This window comes from Dasypus novemcinctus, chromosome 27, assembly GCF_030445035.2.
Source record: "Dasypus novemcinctus isolate mDasNov1 chromosome 27, mDasNov1.1.hap2, whole genome shotgun sequence".
Taxonomy (NCBI): Eukaryota; Metazoa; Chordata; class Mammalia; order Cingulata; family Dasypodidae; genus Dasypus; species Dasypus novemcinctus.
Genome location: NC_080699.1, coordinates 1,228,429 through 1,250,807, shown reverse-complemented (window position 1 = coordinate 1,250,807; position 22,379 = coordinate 1,228,429). Strand labels below are relative to the sequence as shown.

Here is a 22,379-nt window from a genome sequence, read left to right as displayed (position 1 = left end):
CAAGAACCATGGCTTTGAAATAAAAACAAAAATAATCACCTTGCTATCAAACGGACAAGTTCATTTTCATTTCACCAATATACTTCATTAGTTACTGAGATTACCTGCAGGTGGCTTTTTGATGTGGCATTCATCTCTCTTAATATAAAGTTCTTCTTCCAGTACTTCCTTAATTCTCTTATGCGGCTCGCAGTATAAAAATTTCTTCCCTATAAAAACATTAACAAAATTGGTAACTTATACATTCTGTCCAAACTTGCATCCATTATCATACATACAAAATGACTCTCCCAAGCCTCTAGGAGTACAGGACTACTAGATTAGGGAAATGCTGTAGTCACAACGTACCCGCATTTCAGCAAAAACTTTGGAAAATGTGTGTTTGGAGGAGGCTGAGTGGCCCATGCAGAGATGCTGATTAAGAGATGGAGGCCAGTAAAAGAAAACGGCCGCCTGCCCTGGGCTTTGCCGCAGGGACCCTGTCCAAGAAAGAGCTTTCCAGAAGGAAAAAAAAAAAAAAACAGTGGACCTGCAGGAGCTTTCTGAGAAAATGGGTCTATGGAAGGCGTTGGACGGAACCGCAGGAAGCAGCACCTAGAGATACACCGGCCAGGGGAGGGGCCTCACGGCTGAGCATCCCACACTGGTCCTCATCTCCAGGTCCCACCACTGCCCGCCCTGGGCAAGGGGAAACAGGCCAGCCAAGCCGAGCCTCTCCTCCCCGCTCCATGTGGGGTCTGTGGGAGCTTCCCTGGCCCACAACCAGGGGCTCCCTTCAGCTCCCCAAACAGGATGCTGCCCCATGTAGGAATAAAAAAGGCTATGTTTTTCTTTTAACAAGGCCAAATGGGCTGAGAGCTTCTGGAGATTCTAAATTAATAATTTGAATAAAGGAAGTGCTAGCAAACTCACCAAATGTGGGAATGGTGTGCAATTGTGCAAATGGTTAACTTGCTGAATGACAGACTTGGACTAAAAGGGCAGCTCTAGAGACGGGAACGAAAGGCTAACATCCACAGGCTGGAATTGAGGGGGGTAAATGCAAAGACTTGTGTTTATTCATCAAATGCATAAGAAAGGCCCTGAATCTTTTCAATTGGTGAAACCGAGTATTGAGAATTAACAAATAACTGGCAGCCTTGTTGTGTGTTAGCTCATTGAGGCAGCTAAAGGCAACTAGCTTTACCTGCTACATCTCACCTGTTTCTCGATGATGCTGCTGTTTTGTAACCACATAATCTTTACCTTGCAATTGGATGGTCACGAGTTAATTTGTACCCCGTTTTCTCACCTTACAACTCTGGGGCCAGAGGCCCTGTACTCTGCCTGAAGTCCAGTCCCCAGCCAGACTTTCAGGTCTCAGAGCCCTTCATGCCAATCTTACTCAGCTCAGTATCTTTATCTAGGCTACTCACAACCTTTCAGCGTAGCCTCCTTATTATCTTACGTGGAATAGACTCTTGTTAATTGCTTTCACCCCAGTTGGCTCTTGTCAGTCCATAAAAGCAGCCTCCGCCCCCTTCCATTCTTCCAACTGGACGAATCAATCGCTATCTTCCAACATCCCACCACTATCTCCACCTCCTTCCATTTGAATTTCATACAAACCTCAGAGTTTCTCCAATTCTGGGGGAAGAGCTGAGGTTTTACCTCCTGTTTTCCCCGCTTTGCACAATTTGTGCAACAAAGGCTCCTCCTCCTCGAAATACCCAGCTCTCGGGTTGGCCGAGCGCATTGGGCAGCTTGCCGCACGTTTGCCCAGGACACCCAGTGCGGGAGAAAGAGAAACCAAGGGTGGCACTTGTTATAAGTGTCAATAATGTATGTGTTTGCCAAAGCAGCTAGTGTTCTTTGGATCCCTTTAATACAAGTGCAGCATGCAGATCAAGGAAGATCAAGTCCTGCTGCGCTGCACTGTCAAGTCATACCTAGAACACTGCGTGTCAGGTTTGAGATTATTTACGACCCCCAAAAAGGGGGAAATTATGTCTGTAAACTAATCTGTTCCTCTGGGTGTGATCCCTTTGTATTGAATTCAGGAGGCGCCTCTGAGTGAGTTTACTTGATAAAATCAATTTAGGGCTTCTGAGTGGGCTAAGGCGCAGCTCAGGCTGAGCCCCCACCCCCTTGGTGGACCGATGTAAATGGACTCTAAGAACACGCCAGAAGAGAGAGAGCTCTGTCAGTTTTGATCCTGGGACCCCCGGGAGAGACGAGCCATTTGCCTGATAGTTTGCAGCTGGTGTTGGGAAGAGCCGGGACTGCTAGAGAATCGCCGGAAGAAACGAGCCCTCTGCCGGGAGAGAGGAGCCCAGGAAGGAGAGACCGGCCGAGGTCAGCGGCCGCCTTGCTTCAACGCGTGGCAACTGACTTTGTGAGAAAGCAGCCTTGAGCTGGACTCTGCAGGGCCTCATAACTGTGAGCTTCTACCCCAAATAAAAACCCTTCATAAAAGCCAACAGGGGAAGCGGACTTGGCCCCATGGTTAGGGCGTCTGTCTACCACATGGGAGGTCCGCGGTTCAAACCCCGGGCCTCCTTGACCCGTGTGGAGCTGGCCCATGCGCACTGCTGATGTGCGCAAGGAGTGCCCTGCCACGCAGGGGTGTCCCCCGCGTAGGGGAGCCCCACGCACAAGGAGTGTGTCCCATAAGGAGAGCCGCCCAGCGGGAAAGAAAGTGCAGCCTGCCCAGGAATGGCACCCCACACACACGGAGAGCTGACACAGCAAGATGACGCAACAAGAAGAAACACATATTCCCATGCCACTGACAACAACAGAAGTGGACAAAAACAAGAACATGCAGCAAATAGACACAGAGAACAGACAACTGGGGGTGGGGGGGGAGGGGGAAGGGGAGAGAAATAAATAAATCTTTAAAAAAAATAAGGAAAACGGACTTTGGCCCAGTGGTTAGGGCGTCCGTCTACCATATGGGAGGTCCGTGGTTCAAACCCCGGGCCTCCTTGACCCGTGTGGAGCTGGCCATGCGCAGCGCTGATGCGCGCAAGGAGTGCCGTGCCACGCAAGGGTGTCCCCGCGTGGGGCAGCCCCACGCGCAAGGAGTGCGCCCGTGAGGAAAGCCGCCCAGCGTGAAAAGAAAGTGCAGCCTGCCCAGGAATGGCACCGCCCACACTTCCCGTGCCGTGCCACTGACGACAACAGAAGCGGACAAAGAAACAAGACGCAGCAAATAGACACCAAGAACAGACAACCAGGGGAGGAGTGGGGGGGAATAAATAAATAAATCTTTAAAAAATAAAAAAATTAAAAAAATAAAAAAATAAAATAAAATAAAATAAAAGCCAACAGAGTTCTCGTGTTTGCATCAGCAGCCTTTTGGCAGGCTAAGACACTGGGTTCAACAATTTATAAAAATGAAGAATGTTGGAGGAGGCCGCATGGTGAAAATGCTAAAAGTCATTTAAAGGTCATACTAGGTGTACAAAAGATTGGACGTGTGCTCAGAAGGTGCTCTTACCTATTCAAGGATGTTTATATGGGTTTATGCACTTCGTCCGTGCCTATTTGGGAGCAGGTCTGTGGTTAGGCAGGAGAAGCTGCAGGGAGGTGGAGGAGCTTTCCAAGAACTAGAGGCATCTGAGCACTGACGGGCGCTGGGTGCTGTGAGCAGTGGGGTGCCAGGCTGGCTCAGGCTAACACCCTCGTGAAGGTCCTAGGGAGGCTGAGGCAGGGAGTCTTGGCTCAGCCGCGCCCTGTGGGCCGCTGGAGAGTGGACACCTGCCTTGGTCCACCGCTCATTTCCCTGCCCCTTCCTGGCAGAGTAAGGGCTCAATATTCGTTGAATCTGTGTGCGCCTTTGAGTCCTAGAGACAGGAAGGAAGCCCTTTTCAGTACGAGCATCTTAGCGGGGATGTTCCTGGCACTTCGCACCCGAGTTCTTTAATAGCCTGGGCCCAGCTGCTCTGGGAAAGGCCCCGGCATGCCGAGGCTGTAGTCACAAAGGCCAGGCGCGGGGCCATCTTCCGCTCAGAGGCAGAGGCTCTGTGGCCCCTGGAGGGCCTGGCCTGGAGCAGGAGCCCTGTGCCCGCCTCAGGCTGTGGCTGCTCTCCAGGGAGGCCCCGGAGGGCTGCGGGCAAGCTGCTAACGCAGCGGTCCCCTGTGGCCTGCCAATTCCCACCTCGTTCCTTAGCATCTGCAGAAAGCTGGGGAGCCGGAGGCTGGAGCCAGCGGGGGGGGGGGGGGGGGGGGAGGCTGGAGCCAGCAGGGGGGAGGCCGGAGCCAGTGAGGGGGGAGGCTGTGAGCCACTGAGGGGGGAGGCCAGAGCCAGCAGAGCCAGTGGCTGGAGCCAGCGGCGGGGAGGGGGGGGGGGGGGGGGAGGCCAGAGCCAGCAGAGCCAGCAGAGCCAGCGGCTGGAGCCAGCGGAGCCGGAGGCTGGAGCCAGCTGCTGCACGGCCCCAGGGCCAGTGGGCGAGCGGTGGGCCGGTCGGTGCTGCCGTGGCAGGAGGACACAGCACCGCGCTAAAACACGCCCGCTGTCGCGAGGTTTTCCGGGATCAGCTCATCATTCATGCGCTGAGGGCCGTGTGGTGGGAGCGGACGTACTTCAAGGATTTCTGCAGCCCCAGGTCACACCTTTGCTCAGCCTGGACCTCAGCCTCCCGGTCTATGGATCGTCTACGTGTGCATCTGCATGAGCACATGGCACACGCGTGTGTACCAGGGCCATGCATGTATGCACGCCTGGGCTATAAACATAGCTCTAGATATTCATTCCACTGCTCGAGCATTACCTGGGCCACGAACATACACACACCTGGGCTACACAGGTAACGTATGCACACCTGGGTCTAGATACTTGCTCCACTGCTCTTCTGTTTCCTGGGCCACGAATATACACACACCTGGGCTATACAGGTAACGTATGCACACCTGGGTTACAAACATAGCTCTAGATATCCACTCCAGTGCTCGAGCTTACCTGGGCCATGCAGGTGCACAGGCCTGGTTATAAACACAGCTTAGCCATTCACTCCACTGCCTGAACATCCCACCCAGGCCAGTGCCCCTTCCCACGGGAGGAGCTGGCCACGCGCAGGTGCCAGGTAGCCCCCCGGGCAGGAGGCTTGGGGAAATGGGCGCCGCCGGGAGCAGCAGCCTGGCCCCTCCCCAGCCGAGCCTCGGGCTCCGCAGCCCCTCGCGCGCCCCCCACGCCCTCCCCGCAGGCCCCGGCGCCGCACTCACACTGCCCGCGGGGCTCCTGGGGGCCTCCGGGACCCGGCTCCCCGCGCGGCCCGCACCCCAGGCCCGCGGGCTGGGGGTCCCGGCCGGCCTCGGGCGACCCCGCCGCCCGCGTGGCCTCGGCGCGCCGCATGCCCACGGCGTCCCTTCCCGGGCTGGGCTGCTCGGCTGCCGGCGCCGCGCGTCCTCGGTTGCCATGGTGACGGCGCGTGCTCCGGGGCGCGTGGGTCCGGCGCGGACCTCGCCTCTGCCTCTCCACCGACTCGGGAGGCTCCGCTGCTCCCACGAAGTTCCGAGGCGCCGAGGCCGTCGCCGGGGGCCGGCAGCGAGGCCGCGCGAGCCCGGAAGGGCCGGCGGGGGCAGGTGCCGGCGGGGGCAGGTGCCGGCGGCGAGGGCAGGTGCCGGCGGCGGGGGCAGGTGCCGGCGAGGGCAGGTGCCGGCGAGGGGCAGGTGCCGGCGAGGGCAGGTGCCGGCGGGGGCAGGTGCCGGCGAGGGGCAGGTGCCGGCGGCGGGGGCAGGTGCCGGCGGCGGGGGCCGGGGCGCTTTGCCCCAGCGCTGCACCTGCGGAGCCCAGCTCCTGCTGCCCACAGAGCATGAACGAATAACGAGATTCAGAGTGTGAATTAATAGTTATTACAATGATAATTGTTTTAAAACTCTTGTGGTTTCTAAGCACATTCACGTTTACAATCCATTTCAATCCACAGAACTAATTTTACAGACGAAGAAATGAAAATGTCAAAATAGTGTAGCTGGAACAGCAAGTGGAAAAATCGAGCTTCATTTTTGGGGGAAAGGGGAAGATGAGTTGCTGCTTGCTTGATTGCTTGACTGGTTTTTGTTTGCTTTTGAGGAGAATTAAAACTACTCATCACTGATGGTTGCTTTAATTTCTCAAGGACATACTTACACTGGGGAAGCTCCCAGCACTTCACATTACTTTGCTTCTGATCAATACCTGAGATGATTTTTAAATGTCTTGTTAACATTTGGTGCTTTTTAAACGGATGTACTGGGAAGTGCATGCGACCCGACCAATTGGGTGCCCGCCTACCACGTGGGAGGTTCTGGGTTCAGTTCTGGTGCCTCATGGAGACGGTGAGCAAATGATGAGCAGACAGATCAGAGAACATCTGAGGGAGAGGGGATAAATAAAATTTTTTAAAAAGGGGTGCTTAAATTTTTCTTAATTGCACTATAACTTTTCCTGAACATTCAGTGGTAGAGACTTCTGTCATTTGTAAAGAGTTGTAGTGGCTTCTTTAAAAGCAGTTTTATTGAGATATATTCACACCATTCAATCTATTCAAAGTGTATAATCAATGTCTTTTAGTATAATCACAATGTTGTGCATCCATCACCACAAAACATTTTTAGAACAATTTCATTATTCCTAAAAGAAAAACTCCACATCCCCTAGTAGTCACCTCTTAATTCTTCTATCCTTCCCCAGCCCTACATAACCACTAATCCAATTTCTTCTTTATAAATTGATTTATATTTACATTTTATATAAATGGCATCATAACAATATGTGGTACTTTGTGTCTGGTTTCTTTCATTTAACCTAATGTATTTTTGCTTGATTGTTTTTATATGTTTCAGCGGTTATTTTTAAAAATTAATTATGTTGTAGTGTTAATTTTATCTAAGTTAAACATACATTATTTTACAGAGTTGAATAGTTCTACAGGGTGTGTAACTAAATTCAGGGTCCCCCATCTGTACTCATTTCACCCACTCCCCAGAGGCAATCACTTACACCTCTTTTGCCTGATAATTTAGTATTTGATTTACAACCATATAGCCAAATACTTATATAAATACTTACGTTTCTTCTTTTTATATTTTTCAATTTTAGGCAGCACATTTGAATTTCCTACTATGGAAGATGAAGATTTAGTTCTCCTTCATGATCCCCACCACACATAGACTTTACTGTCCTCATCCTACCCATATAGGTAAATTGAAATTTTGGTTAGTGAAATAGTTAATGTCTATATTAGTATGACTGTGTAAACTCTAACCACAGCTGAGCTATCTAATCCAATGGTCACTTTTTCTTTCCCGCACAACTTTTCATTTGCCTGGAGTTAGTATTTGTGGGGTTTTTTTTTGCTTTGGTTTTTTGTTTTTAATGTCCTTATCAATAATTAATCCCCAAACTCTTCCTCCTTCTGTAAATCTCTTAATATGTTCAAACACAAGAGGGCTTCTATCAATTTCATCTTCTTGGAAACCTTCATCTCAGAGCCTCAAATCTGCTCCAGTCTGGACTGGTTGCTCTTAAGGTCTGTTGATAAACGGCTGTTGTCTAGGGATTTCCACTCACCTTCAGTCTGGGCATTCCCTCTGCCTCTCTCTTACATTGGGCCCCTTATTTTGTGACTCCCATCTCTTCCTCTTTCTTGGTTTATTCTTTTATTTGGTAGAGCATATCTCCAGGAGCTTCTAAAGGAAGGGTGTATGGGAGGTAAAAATGTCCTTACAGGTATGAAGATGTTTTTATTTTACTCTCTATTAAAGTGGAGGTTTTGTTGGATAAAGAGCTTTAGATTGGAAATAGCAGAATTTTAAAGCCATATATCATTGTCTTCTGGCTTCCAGCATTGCCATAGAGATGTCTGCTGTCTTTCTATTCCTGAGCTCTTGTGTAAGACCTGTTTTTCATTTCTAGAAACTTGGAGGGTCTTCTCTTTGTCCTCATTGCTCTGAGCTTCCATGATGACACACCTTTATAAGGGTCTGTTTTACCTCCATGTCCTCAGCACTCCAGTAGAGCCTTTCAATCTAGAAATGCATGTCCCTCATTTCATAAGTTTTCTTGAATTATTTCTTTGAGATTTCTTTGCTTTTTTTTTCTTGCCCTGCTGGAACTCCGCTTACTGGAATGTTAGACCTCCTGACTGCAGATCAGCTCTGGGCCAGGAAAGCCAGGAAGTTTTCTATCCAGTGGGCTGTAATCACACCTGCTCCACTAAGGCCTGAACCCCAGTCCTGGGTCAGGGAACAATCCTCCTTCCAAGTTGGTGCTTTTTTGGGTATTCCTGCTCTGCTCTAGGTTATCCTATAGAGTTTTAAAAATATTTTATAGACACTCTTTTATCAGAGTGTAACAATTCTTTAATCTCTTTTGTCAAAAATCACTTTGCCATTTCTTTTTCCTGATTAGACACAGATGGATACAGCATATTTTTCTGCAACATCCATCTCTCCCTCATTATTGGAGCATTTGCATCTGAGTACAAATATATCACCTAAGATGACTTGTCTTAAAAACAATCAAATAAATGAAAAATGTTATAGACCGTGATACCCACCCCCTCCACTCCCAGCTACAGTCTCATTCCTCCCAAGCCTGTATATAATAAAACTCCTTGTGGGTTACAGGCAAGGGCAGTGGGCTGTGCTTAGACTTTCCCCTTCCACAGTTTTGGCTAATCTGTGTCCCTAGAATTTCCACATGAATTTCAGTTTCAGCTTATCATTTTCTGCAAAGAAGTCAGCTGCAATTTTGGTAGGGATTGTGTTGAATCTGTAGATCAATTTTGGGATCATTGTCATCTTAACAATATTTAGTCTTCCAATCCATGAGCATGGGATGTCTTTCCATTTATTTGGTATTTCCTGAATTTTTCTTTCCGCAGTGTTTGTAGTTTCAGAGTATAACTTATGAATTTCTTTTTTTATTTAAATTTCACAGAATTCTTATATCACAAGGTATTTTGATTTTTTCAACCGTTTAAAATATAAAGCCATCTTAGCGCATGAGTTGTATCAAAACAGGTGGTATGACAGGCCAATTTGCCTGACTATTCTAGTACTATACTAATGCCAGGAAGTTTGCCATTCATTCCAGGAGTGTGTTAGTCAGCCAAAGAGGTGCTGATGCAAAGTATCAGAAATGCTGGGTTTTATGAAAGGTACTTATTTGGGATAGAAGCTTACAGTTACCAGGCCATGAAGCATAGATTACTTCCCTCACCAAAGTCTGGTCCCACGTGTTGGAGCAAGATGACTGCTGGTCTCTGTGATTGCTCAGCCGTCCTCTTCCTCCTAAGGCTCGGTGGCCCAGCTCCTTCCTTTCTCAGCTGTACTTTAGCGTAAGGCTTGTCCCTCTCCCTGGGGCTCACTTATTTCCAGGCTCAGCTGCTCTGCTCTCTTCACAAGGTCAGCTGTGGACTCTCAGGCTCATTCTCTTCCTGGGGCCTCTGCCGTGTCTAATGGAGCCTTCTCTCTCTCCTCACATATCTGCTTCTCTGTGCATTTACTTCCTGGGGCCCCAGCATCAAAAACAAAGAAGCACTCTCTCAAATGAGTTTAAAAGCATTTTTATTTTTATACAACCTACATGACATATCTTCCTTAAAAACAATACCTCTGCTCCAAATAAATTGAAATCAAGATAAATGATGAGCTCAAGATGGCAGTGGTCCATCGTCTGAGTCCTGGTGTGGTGTGGATGAAAAGCAGCAGCCAGGAATGACAACGGGCGATGATCCAAAGCAATTGCCAAATTTTCTTTCCTTATCCCTATGCTGATAGTTTCTTTTCTGTACAAAAACATATAAATCCTTCCCTTTACCATGCTAAATGTCTCAATCTTATGCCATTCTTTTTCTTTTTCCTTTTTGACCTATTTTCTTGACAACATAATTCACATTTGGCAAGTTCACATCCAATTCACTTTTTAATTTCTTATAGTCTTCTTTCCAATCTCACAGCTTTATTGAAATTGGTCTCTTAAAGGTTACTAAATACCTCTTAATCTCCAAATTCAGCTGCTTTCTTATGCTTTCTTATGCCTCTTCACCTCTCTAATATCATGCGACAATATTTTATACCCCATTTTTTTCTTGGAAGTTTCCTCTTGGTTTCCAAAACTGCATTTTCCTGGCTGTCCAGTCACCTCTCTGGTGGTTACATCCCCAATGCTTTCATCAATCATTTCATAATTCTAAACCCAAAAATATAGGCATGCTTTCAAGTACTCACTTGGATTTTCATCTTTTCTCTCTTTTTGCTATTTCATTTAATTCCAAAACTTTAATTATCACACTGGAAGTGTTTCTTCTAAATATCTCCAGGTCCAATTCTTCCCCCCTGACTCCAATCCTACATTTATGGTTGCTGGTTGAGCATCACAGAGTCATAAAACTTTGGAGCAGAGAGAAATTAGAGATCATCTAGTTCAACAGCTTTCAAAGTGCTCCATAGCACCCGAGGGGTTTTCTGGAGGCAGAAAAGGTGTTCCGTCAATTCAAGCAGCTCCACCTTGCTCTGCATTGTTCATTTAATGCTGATTTATTGAATAGCGACCTTGTACAAGGAACTGTTGGTACTGAGGACACAGTAATGAATAAAACATACAAAACTCCCTGCCCGTATGGAGCTCAAATGTGGTCAAGTGCATGTTCTCCTGGTTTTTGTGTGTGTGCAAATTACTCTCAACATGTGTGAACTGAATGTACCACCATTCTCACACAGCTGTATTACTACTGACATGTATTAGCTTCTGTTGACTCCACCACCTATCAAATGTTCAAATGCTGAAATAATATTCCATAAAAGTTATTCTAATGAACTTACACTCAATATAGTCTTATCTAGTATGAGTTTAGTTAATTTGAAAGCAAAAATAATTAAACTTCATTTGATTATCTTCCAATGGTATTTTTTTCAGGTGCTAAGATAATTAATCCAAGTTGTTGTTTTTTAAAATTTATTGAAACATATTCATAAACCATACAATTCATATAAATCAGTGGCATTTGGTATAATCACAAAGTTATGCATTCTTCACTTCAATCAATATTAGAGCATTTCCTTTACTCCAAAATAAAGGAAAAGAAAAAAAAACCAAACAAGCAAACAAGTGAACACACATAAAAAACCTTATCCCTTAGGAATCTCCTCTCAATCTCTCTGTTCTTCCCCTACCATATACAACTGCTAATCTATTTCCATCTCTGTAATTTATTTGTATTTACATTTTGCATAGATGGAGTCAAGCAATATGTAATACTTTCTAGTTTCTTTCACCTTTTTTTTTTTAACCACTAATGGAAGATAATTACTATTTACTATACACTACTGTCCATAGTTTGTTTTGGTTGTATTTTTGCCCTCTTGTAACATTAACGTACATTTGTTCCTTTCCAGAGAAAAATAATCATATATATGCATTATTAAGCAGATTCATTTTTCACAAGGTTCACTATGCTATATACAATACCTTGTTTCATTTTTTTAGCTTTCCTTCTAGTGATATATATGTCTTTAGACTCTTCCTGTCAACCACAGTGCCATTGAACCACAACGGACGGCAGTAACAAGAGTTGGGAGGCAGTGGGGCAACCGGAACTCTCCTCTGCTCCAAATAGTGTGAGTTGATCAAGCACATTGGAAAACTTTTCGGCAGTTTTCACTAAATCTGAATGCAAGCATACCCTAACCCAGCTATCCTACTCCTAGGTATGTGCTCAGAAGTGTGGCATGTATACTGTTGGTAAAAGTCTCAGACCCAAGATGACCAGAGGCCCATCAACAATAAAGTGAATATATGATTGTACAGTTCATGTAACAGAATGCAGCAATGAAAAAGAAAATAACCATTACACACAAGAGTGGATGACCCTGGCACGCGCAATGGAGAGTAAGAGAAGCCAAGTGCAAAAATAGATACAGTAAGTGATTCCACTTATACAGGCTGAACTAAATAACGGGGATGGAAGGTAGAATATTGGTTACAGTTGACAGGACACAGAGGGAATGTGGGGGGTCAGGCTTTTGGGGTGCTGGTGAAGTTCAATGTCTTTATCTAGGCGGTAGGTGCCTGAAAGAGTTCATTTTGTACAATTCATCAAGATTCCTGAACTTTATTGTAAGTGTGCTATACATCTACAAAATTATACAAAAATTAACTAAGTTAGAAAAAATTATTCTGAAAAAATATTTTTAATAAATAATAAACAGTGAAGTTTACTTCACTGTTCAAATTATAAAGTATTCAATTATTGCTTTTCTCTTTTTGCCTTCAAAAAGCTTGGAGCTAATTTAATTAATTGCAGTAACTTTTAATTTAGGTGGTTTATTTGTTTTTACCTGCTTCTAATTGGTTTTTTGATTGTATGCATGTCTTCCATTGTAAATCACCTCGAATCCTTCTGGAAATAAATTATCAATAAAAATAAAATACAAAAGATACTGCTTTACCTATGAATGAACTATGGCTACCATTTTCTTTACTTTTGGTTTATACCAAAAAACTAAAAGGAACAACAAAATCAGAGAATGGTTAGCTTGTCCTTTAGTTATGAAAAAGACCAGCATATCACTAGATGGAAGCAAAAGCCAAGACTCACTATTTACTGAAGCATCTTTATTAAAGAAATACAAACTGCCCAGAGTTCATTTGTTATTTTGGATTACTTAATTGCAGATTAGTATAAACTAGGTGGACTAATTTTTACATTTTGTGTTAATTCAGTAGATTTAATTCAACAGACTGTCCTAAATCTGTCTTCTGCTTCATAATAAGGCAATTGAATAAGCAATGAGATGTCTTATTCTATTGTTTTATCTTCGAAGAAGTAAATGCCGGGAAGCAGATGTGGCTCAAGCATTTGAGCTCCCACCTACCACATGGGAGGTCCCAGGTTGGGTAACCAGTGCCTCTTGGAGAACACTAGCAAGGCAGCAAGCTGGCATGACGGGGTGGCAAGCTGATGCTACAAGATGACACAACTAGGAGACATAAAGAGGAAACACAGTGAGAGATACAACAAAGCAGGAAGCGGAGGCGGCTCAAGCAATTGAGCCCCTTTCTCCCATATGAGAGGACCCAGGTTTGGTTCCCAATGCCTCCTAAAGAGAAGAGAGCGCGCATAGTGAGTGCAAGCTATCGGGGGGTGGGGAATAAATTAAATACATCTTTAAAAAAATAAGAAGTAAATGTTATAATCATTTTTGTATCCTAAATTCTACCAGTTCTGATTTATATTATTTTATTTTTTATTTTTCTTTATTTTTAAAGAAATTTTAGATTACAGAAAAGTTACCTCAAAAATACAGGGGATTCCCATTACCCCCTTTCCTCCCCTCTCACATTTTCCCCTATTAAAACATCTTTCATTAGTGTGGTACATCTCTTACAATTGATGAACACATATTGAAACATTGCTACTAACCATGGCCTATAGGTTACATTATAGTTTACACTTTGCACCATACAATTTCATAGGTTTTGACAAAACGTATAGTAGCCTGTATCCATCATTGCAAATGTCATGCAGAACAATCCCAATGTCCCCAAAATGTCCCATGTTACACCTATTCTTCCCTCTCCCTCCCCTCAGAACCTCTGGTGACCATTGCCTTTATATCAATGTTACAAACTCTTCCTTTACTAGAATAATACTAAGTTTACTTTAGTCCATAGTTGCAATCCCTCCTAATGTGTGTTCATTCCTCAATCTTTTGATTAAGAGGGGGCTTAGATCCCATGAGGCAGATGGGTGGAACTTTCTTGCTTGCAATTGTAGATACTCCATATTTTGGAATGGGTATTGTCCATCATCATCCTTTTGTTAAAAAGGTAAAAGTGCCCTGGGTGAGTCCAATGAACTGGAGAGTAGGTGTTGGCTACAACCCTGCTGAGATTCAGGGTTCTACTGGCACATGAACAGGCCGAAGAGTTAAGTGGCTGGGACATATATATTTAACAAATATAGTACTAATTATTGATTCAAATAAAAAGGGACAGAAGGACCATGTGTAGGGAAAGTATAAATGAGTCTAACTCCATTACATTGGTGAGATTAGTCAGCAGGTGTTCCAAGGTAAGGTCCACTGACAGGGTGCTGATTTCCTGGGTTGTCTGTCCTGCCTATAGTGTCCAGATGTCTCTAGAGCCCTCAGGAGAACCCCTGCTTGAGGCACTGTTTACTGTGGCAGTCAGTGAGATCTTCCTTAGATGTGTATAAGTATAACCTCTGGAATGACCTCTGACTCACTTTGAAATCTCTTAGCCATAAAAACTTATTTGTATTTAATATTTCCCCCTTTTGGTCAAGGTCTTTTTCCAAATGCATCACTAATTGGCACTTGGTAATGATCCCCTTGGTGCCAGGAGGCTTATCCCTGGGAGTCATATCCCACGCTGGTGGAGGGAAGGTAGTGAGTTTATATGCTGAGTTTGGCTTAGAGAGAGGCCACACTGAGCAACAAGGAGGTCTTCAGGAGGTGACTCTTATATTACTAGGCTAAGTTTGAACTTTACAAGAATAAAGTTTATAAATACAAGCATTTATATCAAGGGCCTGGCATATTGGTCTGTCCTCTTTTGCTATGTACTCTAGAGATTCTTGCCATTTTATTAGAGAATGTAGTAAGACTCCTCAATATATGAATTTAATATTTTGTGGTTATTGTGTGGGTCTCTACCCAGTGAGACAATACCTTATGACCACAGGAACAATCATATTCCATAGAAGCATGCCCCAGGCACACCCTTCCCCACACATCCTCCAACACCGACACCCTACATCAGTGTCATAGTTGTAACTTTTTTGTAACCTACAACCTCCCCAAAAACACAGCAGTGCCTTTCATCTCTGTAAGATCTCTTATCTTTTAGGTATGTTTACAGTTTCTTCTTTATGTTCTCCATGTCTTCTTATTTTTTTCCCACCTTATTTTCAAAGAAGCTTTGGGTTATAGAAAAGTCACATTGAAAATATAGGGGATTCCCATATACTCCACCCTACCCCCTCTCACATTTTCCCCTATTAATAACATCTTTAATTAATGTGGTACACTTGTTACAATTGATGAACAAATATTGAAACATTGCTACTAACCATGGTCAATAGTTTAAGGTTTATACTTTGCACTGTACAATTTTATAGGTTTTGACAAAATGTATAATGGCCTGTATCCATCATTGCAAAATCATGTAGAACAATTTCAAAGCCCAAAAAATGTCCCATGTTCCACCTATTCTCCCCTCCTCCTCCCCTTGGACACCATGGTAACCACTATTTGTCAAGAATAAGGTTCACAGTTACACGCATTAATAGTGAGGACTTGACGTACCTGTTTTCTTTTTTTAAATTGCTGCCTGTGTATTAGAGAGGTTCTCGCCTCTCTAATTGAGAACACAGCAGGACTCCCCGGGATGGGAGTCTAAGGTTTTCTTGATTACTGTGTGGGTCTCCACCCCCTGATATAACACACTATGATTAGATGTGGATACATGGTCCCCAGAAGCACGCCCAGGTGCACCGCTCCCCACACATCCCCCACCACTGACACCCTGCACCAGCGAGCCTCCCCTGCCATATTTACCCAAAGAACATTTCCACTGTATTATTTTAAAGTCAACTAAATCTTTCCATTAGTAAGGTATTTTTTCAAATTTCTTCAGTCCTCCCAAATGGACTTAACTGTTTGGGAGCAATTATTTTATTTTCTAATCTTAACATTTAATGGAGAAATAGCTCCATCCTATTACAAAGGACTTTTTGCTTGAGATTTTAAAATTCCAGCACAATTTTTGAAATCTATTTTTTAGATAACTCACATGGCTCTGCAGGCCCCAGGATTATGCATCACTAGAATTTGGGGGAAAGATCATCATATATTACTGCTTGCTAAAGAAAATAATGAAAGGATGAAATCAATCATCTTGGTATACAATGTAAACCATTATCCACGTGGTGCAGCAGTGCTCCAAAATGTGTTCACCGAATGCAATGAATGTCCCATGATGATGAAAAAGGTTGTTGGTGTGGGAGGAGTGGGGTGAGGGGGGTGGGGGCTATATGGGGACCTCTTATATTTTTTGAATGTAACATTTAAAAAAAACAATAAAAACCAACTTTAATGAAGTATCATTTACGTACAATAAACTGTATCCATTGAAAATATAGAATTCCGTGAATTTTGACAATTGTGTACACCTACAAATCTGCACAATCGGAATAACATTCCTATCATCCCCAAAAGATTTTCCTCCTCTTTTGCAGTCCAACCTGTCCCTGTCCGCAGACAACCCTGATCTGCTTTCAGTCTATAAATAAGCTCACTTTCTCCACACAGATGTTCAGTTTTCTGGCACCATTTGTTGACGAGAACTTCCCACTGGATTGCCTTGACGCCCCTGTAACACCACGGGCCCATCTAGACCTGGGTCTGTTGCCAGACTGCATCCCGCTCTGTTAATCCACATGCCCATCCCTGCACCAGTACATCATGTTGAAGCTGCAGTTCATAATCAATCTTGAAATCAGGTTGTAAAATCCACCTTATTTATTTTTCTTTTTAAACATTGCTTTGGCTCTTAGGATTTTCAACTAATGGAATTTTTGCTTATTAATATTTAATGTAGTATATTCCTAATAGTAATTTTATGTCCTCAAACCTACCACAAATAAATGACATGAAAATAGTACTAAAGAAAATGGAATTTTTTGTTATTATGATTACTTGACAGCCTAACTGGTGGTCCATAGATATAAAAGTTCAAGACTATCATAGGTGAAAAGCTGTAACATTTGAATGTGAGTTTTATGGATACTTAATTCAAAGAAAAAACAGTAAATGGGCACCAAACGACGTGTTCTTTAATCAGCTTTATAAATAGACGTCATGTTACTTGCATGGGGGACGAGCAAAGGTGGTGGAATCAGGCCGAGGAGTTTGACACTTACCTCCGACGTGCACTAACCGTACGCCAGCAGGCACTTGTGTACCCTCTTTAAGCTTCAACTTCCTCCTTTGAACAGGGCACCTACCTCCTAGAACAATAGTGAGGCTCATAGGAGGTAATTCGTGGAAGGCGCCAAGGCACAGCTGGCACCCGGCAAGCACTCAAGTGCTACCTGTTAATAATATCATCACAATGGTTTGGTGTCTCACAATTTGGATATATACAAATTTTCACAAATCAGACGAGACTGTTTTATTCATGTAGAACCTGTTCGCTAATCAGCGAACAGATGTAGAATTTAAAAATATTATGATTTTGATGTATTTCATCTTGGAATTCATTTTTAAAAAGTAATTGCTAAGATAAATGATACCATATGATTTTATTTTATTTTATTTTATTTTTTAAAGATTTATTTATTTATTTCTCTCTCCTTCCCCCACTCCCTGCCCCAGTTGTCTGTTCTCTGTGTCTATTTGCTGCCTGTTTTTCTTTGTCCGCTTCTGTTGCTGTCAGCAGAAGGGGAATCTGTGTTTCTCTTTCTTGCGTCATCTTGTTGTGTCAGCTCTCCGTGTGTGCAGTGCCATTCCTGGGCAGGCTGCACTTTCTTTCATACTGGGCAGCTCTCCTTACGGGGTGCACTCCTTGCGCGTGGGGCTTCCCTACGCGGGGACACCCCTGCGTGGCAGGGCACTCCCTGGCGCATCAGCACTGTGCATGAGGCTCCACACGGGTCAAGGAGGCCCGGGGTTTGAACTGCGGACCTCCCATGTGGTAGACGGATGCCCTAACCACTGGGCCAAGCCTGCTTCCCTACCATATGACTTTATATCAAAATAGCAGAGTAAAAGAATTTTTGGTGTGTAAAGGTAGAAAGAGATTACCTTATACACTGTTTTCCAATTATGGTTGGAAGCCGCTTCCTGCTTCCCCATTTTTTTCTGTTCTGACAGAGGTTGTTGACTTCTCTTATCTCTTTTCTTCTAAAGTGAAAAGCTTATGTGTCAACCTAATTGCAATTTATCGAGCAGAGCAACAAAAAATTTACATCATAACCCACTAAAAATTGGGATATGACTATCATCCCTGGTAATACATGGTAATCAGAATTTCTCTAAAAAACCTCATCTGACCCATGGGATACATTTCCTAGAGACCAAAATGGGGAGTAGGGAGTGAGTTTTTTTACAAATGACACTTGATATTAAAGAGTTCTTAAAAAAAATAGTATGTTTTAACTAGTTTTTGAATGTGTTTAAATTCTCTTATTAATAAAACATTAAACATTCAAAGTAGAATCAGTGATTTTTAAATTTTTGATGAATATCTGGAATGCCTAACAGTAACTAGGGAAAACATGTGCTTTAGCGAAAATTTGCATGCACATAAATAAAAGCAGCTTTGTGGCTGGCCAGCTGTGAAATCTGGACCTTAGAGATTTGGGTGGCACAGCGGGGGTCACCTACTGTGACAAAACGTCTGGAAACACTTTGTTTGAGACACCTGGGAGAGGGGGTGCCACTGGCCCAGATACCCTACAGCTCACAGGGCAATTCTGCCCTCCCTCCTGGGAAAGAATTCCTTGCCACTAAACTTCAGCGGTTGAAGTTTGAGAGACCCCGAAGCTCAGCCCTTTCCAGACTCCAGAACCTCCCGTGTCCAGGCGCGCAGACTGACCTCAAAGGAAAGCACAAAGGACCTTGTGCCCCGTCCTTCCTTTTGATTCCCCTTCAGCGCTGCATATCTTCAAACGAGAAATGCACAAAAGCACATAAAGTAGATCTGACCCTTACGGCCCTGAGTCTGACAGCAGAAGCTGTCTTGCTCTTGGAGCGGTCCCTGCAGTCAGATGCTGCATTCCTTTCATGAGTCAGTAGACTGGGGTTTCAACAACCTGATAGGCCCCTAATTTTGATGATGACATGCTCATATTTTCATTTCTTGATTGCTAAAAACAACCTTTCTTTAAGGCCATTGTATCTGAAAACGGAACTGCAGTAACTGCACAGGACTCTTTATGAACTCCTGTTAATTCTCTAACAACGCCTTTCTAATTTTTAAGCACTGTACATCTGGTAGAGAAGGAATGCTGGATGCATTGTGATGGAAGGGCATGGAAGGAAACCAATAGGTAGCAGTTGGCTTTTAGCGTTTATAAGCTTTTTCTTTCTACAGACTTGCCTCTGTGAAATCCAGGTGGGGCCATGTCATTAAGTCAGGGAGGACTGTCAGATGTACCTGAATTTCAGTTGGATAATTAAAGTGATGAACCAAAAAACGAATGTTGTTGTGTTTTTATTCCATAGATGTGGAGTGGACACAACCATTCCAAGGTTCACAGAATGGAGGAATAGAGTATGGATTAGAGTGGACTTACTGATATTCTATTCATGAACTATTGTGATTAGTAATCGAAGAAAATGTGGCATTGGTGTGGAGAAAGTGGCCATGGTGGCTGCTGGGGGTAGGGAGTGGGAGGAAGAGATGTGATGTGGGGGCATTTTCAGGGGTTGCAGTTGTCCTGGGTGGTGCTGGAGGGACAGTTTCCGGACATTGTATGTCCTCTCATGGCCCACTGGGTGGAATGTGGGAGAGTGTGGGCTATGGTGTGGACCACCTACCATGAGGTGCTCAGCGATGTATTCACCAAATGCAATGAATGTCTCATGATGATGGAGGAGATTGTTGTTATGGGGGGAGGACTGGGGGGAGGGGGATGGGGGGATATATGGGGACCTCATATTTTTTTAATGTAATATTTTAAAAAAGACAAAAAAAGTCAATATAAAAAAAAAGAAATAATAGAGATCAGAGCATAAATAAAGGAAATTGAGAAAAAAAAAAAAAAAAAGAACCCATCCTGGAAGGGGAAAATAGATATGAATTGAAAGAGCAACTCATTTGCCTTCCAGAAGCAGCTCAACTTAGAATAAGAGATAAGGCATTTTTAGTTTCAAGGTCATAGATCCACTCTGGAAACACATTTTCTCTTTGAGTCTCATTTCTTTCCAGGACTTGTAATTATTTGCTGAAATGCCTTTACATTAATTTGCTTTTTCCTTGAGTTTTTTCCTTCTATAGGAGTGAGACCTTTGAAAATGAGGCAGGAATTTTTTTCCAGGAGGGACGTGCTTAAATTCTTGAAAGAAGTTCTGTGCTGCATATTCTACTGCCAAGTCATGAGAAAGAACTACAGGAATATAAAGGAAGAGCTACACATGGTGTAGCAGTTTGATATGGTTATGAATTCCAAAAATAGATACTGGATTATGTTTGTAATCTGGTCTGTACCTGGGCATGATTGAGTTATGATTAGGGCTTCGAGTCCCCACCCCTTGGGGACTCACAGATAAAAGGCATGGCAGAGGACAGAGTTGGAGCTTTTGATGCGAGGGTTTTTGATGTTGAAGTTTTGATGTTGGAGTTTGATGCTGAAGCCTTAAGCTGTAGCCCTGGGAAGTAAGTTCACAGAGGAAAGAGAAGCAAGCCCTGGGAAGAGAGGAACCCTGAGCCCAGGAAGAAGCAAGACCCTGGAAGAGAGGAACCCAGGAAGCCTGAACCCTTGCAGCCGCTGGCAGCCACCTTGTTCCAACTCATGAAAATAGACTTTGGTAAGTAACATGTTTTATGGTCTGGTATCTGTAAGCTCTGAGGGAAGTAACTGATGCTTTATGGCCTGGTATCTGTAAGCTCCTACCCCAAATAAATACCCTTTATAAAAACCAACCATTTTCTGGTATTTTGCATCAGCACCCTTTTGGCTGATTAATACACTTGTATCCTCAAGAATACAAGTATCTGAAACAGGAAAGTTAATTCTGCTTGAAACGATGGGGAGAGGAACCACTCCATCCCGTTTTTTAGAGCCCCACTATGTAATGGGTACCTTACCTACATCATATCTCACTTATTCCTTACAACACTGTGAAAAAAGAGATAAAGCACAATGGAGTTATCACGGCTAATAGTTTAAAATGGAGTCAGGAGATGTTTGGGAGTTCCTCTTACTGTCACCTTCGCCGATACTGCAAAGTGCCCAAGTGTGCCAAACCTAAACGCCCATGTCTCTGAGGACAGCTGGATGCCATGCACTAACCACAGCACAAGGGAATCAGTAAACCAACATGAAGGACATTTGAAAAGCCCCAAATAGCCACCACTCATATGTCCTTACGAACAACTTATATAATCTTTTCTCCTTTAAAAACCTTGATTTAAGGTCCAAGATGGGATGCCATTTGGGTTGCTACCTGAATCTGTGCAATTCTAAGACCCCAAATAAATGCTTTTGTTGCCTTGCAGCTCAGTCTGTATTTCTCAGTGGACAGCTGCAACACAGTAATCTTATCCCCGCTTCACAGATGAGGTTAAGTTACGTGCCGAGGCACACTTACATGGTGATCGGATTTGAGACCCAGGTTTGTCTGATCAGAAGTTTATGCTCTTCCTGTTTTCCTTGTCTAGGAGAACATAGACATGTGCTGGTCAATACAAAAGCCATTAGCCATAGGTGGCTGCAAAGAACTTGAAGCTTGTCTGAGTTGAGATATACTGTGAAATACTATATTTTGAAAACTTAGCTTTAAAAAAATGTAAAACAACTCAATAAAGTTCTGTTTATCACATGTTGAACTAATATTTTGGATATATTGGGTTTAATATATATTATTGGAATTAATTTTACCTGTTCTTTAATGTGACTACTAGAACAAATTTAAAATATATTGTGTGGCTCATATTATATTTCTCTTGGTCAGCACTAATCTAGACAATTTCTACTGGAATTCCTGGGACTGAAAACTTTGGACTTTCAAAGGAAAAGCACCAGGGATTTAAACCTAGCAGGCTAGACACTCTCCTTAGCTTTCTGTTTTGTTTTTTTTCCTCCACCCCCATCATTTTTGTAAATCATATTTAGCTTACTTTTTTGAACGTAGCAAAAATGGATCTTAAATTCTCTTTGGAGAGAGCACTTCATGCTGCATGAGTTGAACGGTCATCTGGTCATCTCTCAGAGGCCCTGGGCATCTTGTGATAAACCACTTGCAAGAGGCACAACCAGTGAGCCGGGCGGTCGTATTCTACCCCCAGGACCAAGTAGCTCCAAGACCCTAGAACATTGCAGGTGAATCTGGTGTGCGTGCTGATCGGGAATCGAGGGCTGAATCACGTTTCATGTGGAATGGGACAGAAAAGCCTCCGAGCAGGTGACCCTCCCTGAGCCTCCTGTGCCCTAGCCCAGTGGGGCAGGCCATGTGGATGCCGGTGGAGAGATGAGTGAACGAATGTTCACCTGTAGCATGAAGAGTCGCTCCAAACCAGGGGCTCTTCTCCTTTTGGTTCCCCGGACCCCTTTTACCAGCCAGGTGGAAACCACAGACCCTTTACCAAGTCCACACTACACTGTGTATTATTTCACAAATACATTACACCCGCACCAACATGTCCCCACAAGAACACTGTTTTT

The 22,379-nt window shown here is 43.9% G+C and overlaps 1 protein-coding gene across 1 annotated transcript in view; it reads right to left on the bottom strand.

Moving 5' to 3' along the window:
* C27H11orf97 (chromosome 27 C11orf97 homolog) overlaps positions 1-5,350 on the bottom strand; it is a 32,183-nt gene extending 26,833 nt beyond the window's left edge. The window contains exons 1-2 of the mRNA XM_012528163.4: positions 5,206-5,350; positions 105-209 (exon numbers count right to left, since the gene is read on the bottom strand). Coding sequence (XP_012383617.2) covers positions 105-209; positions 5,206-5,335 — 235 coding nt within the window. The 5' untranslated portion in view covers positions 5,336-5,350. The remainder of the gene's footprint in view (positions 1-104; positions 210-5,205) is intronic.
* Between the last annotated feature and the right edge of the window lie 17,029 nt (positions 5,351-22,379).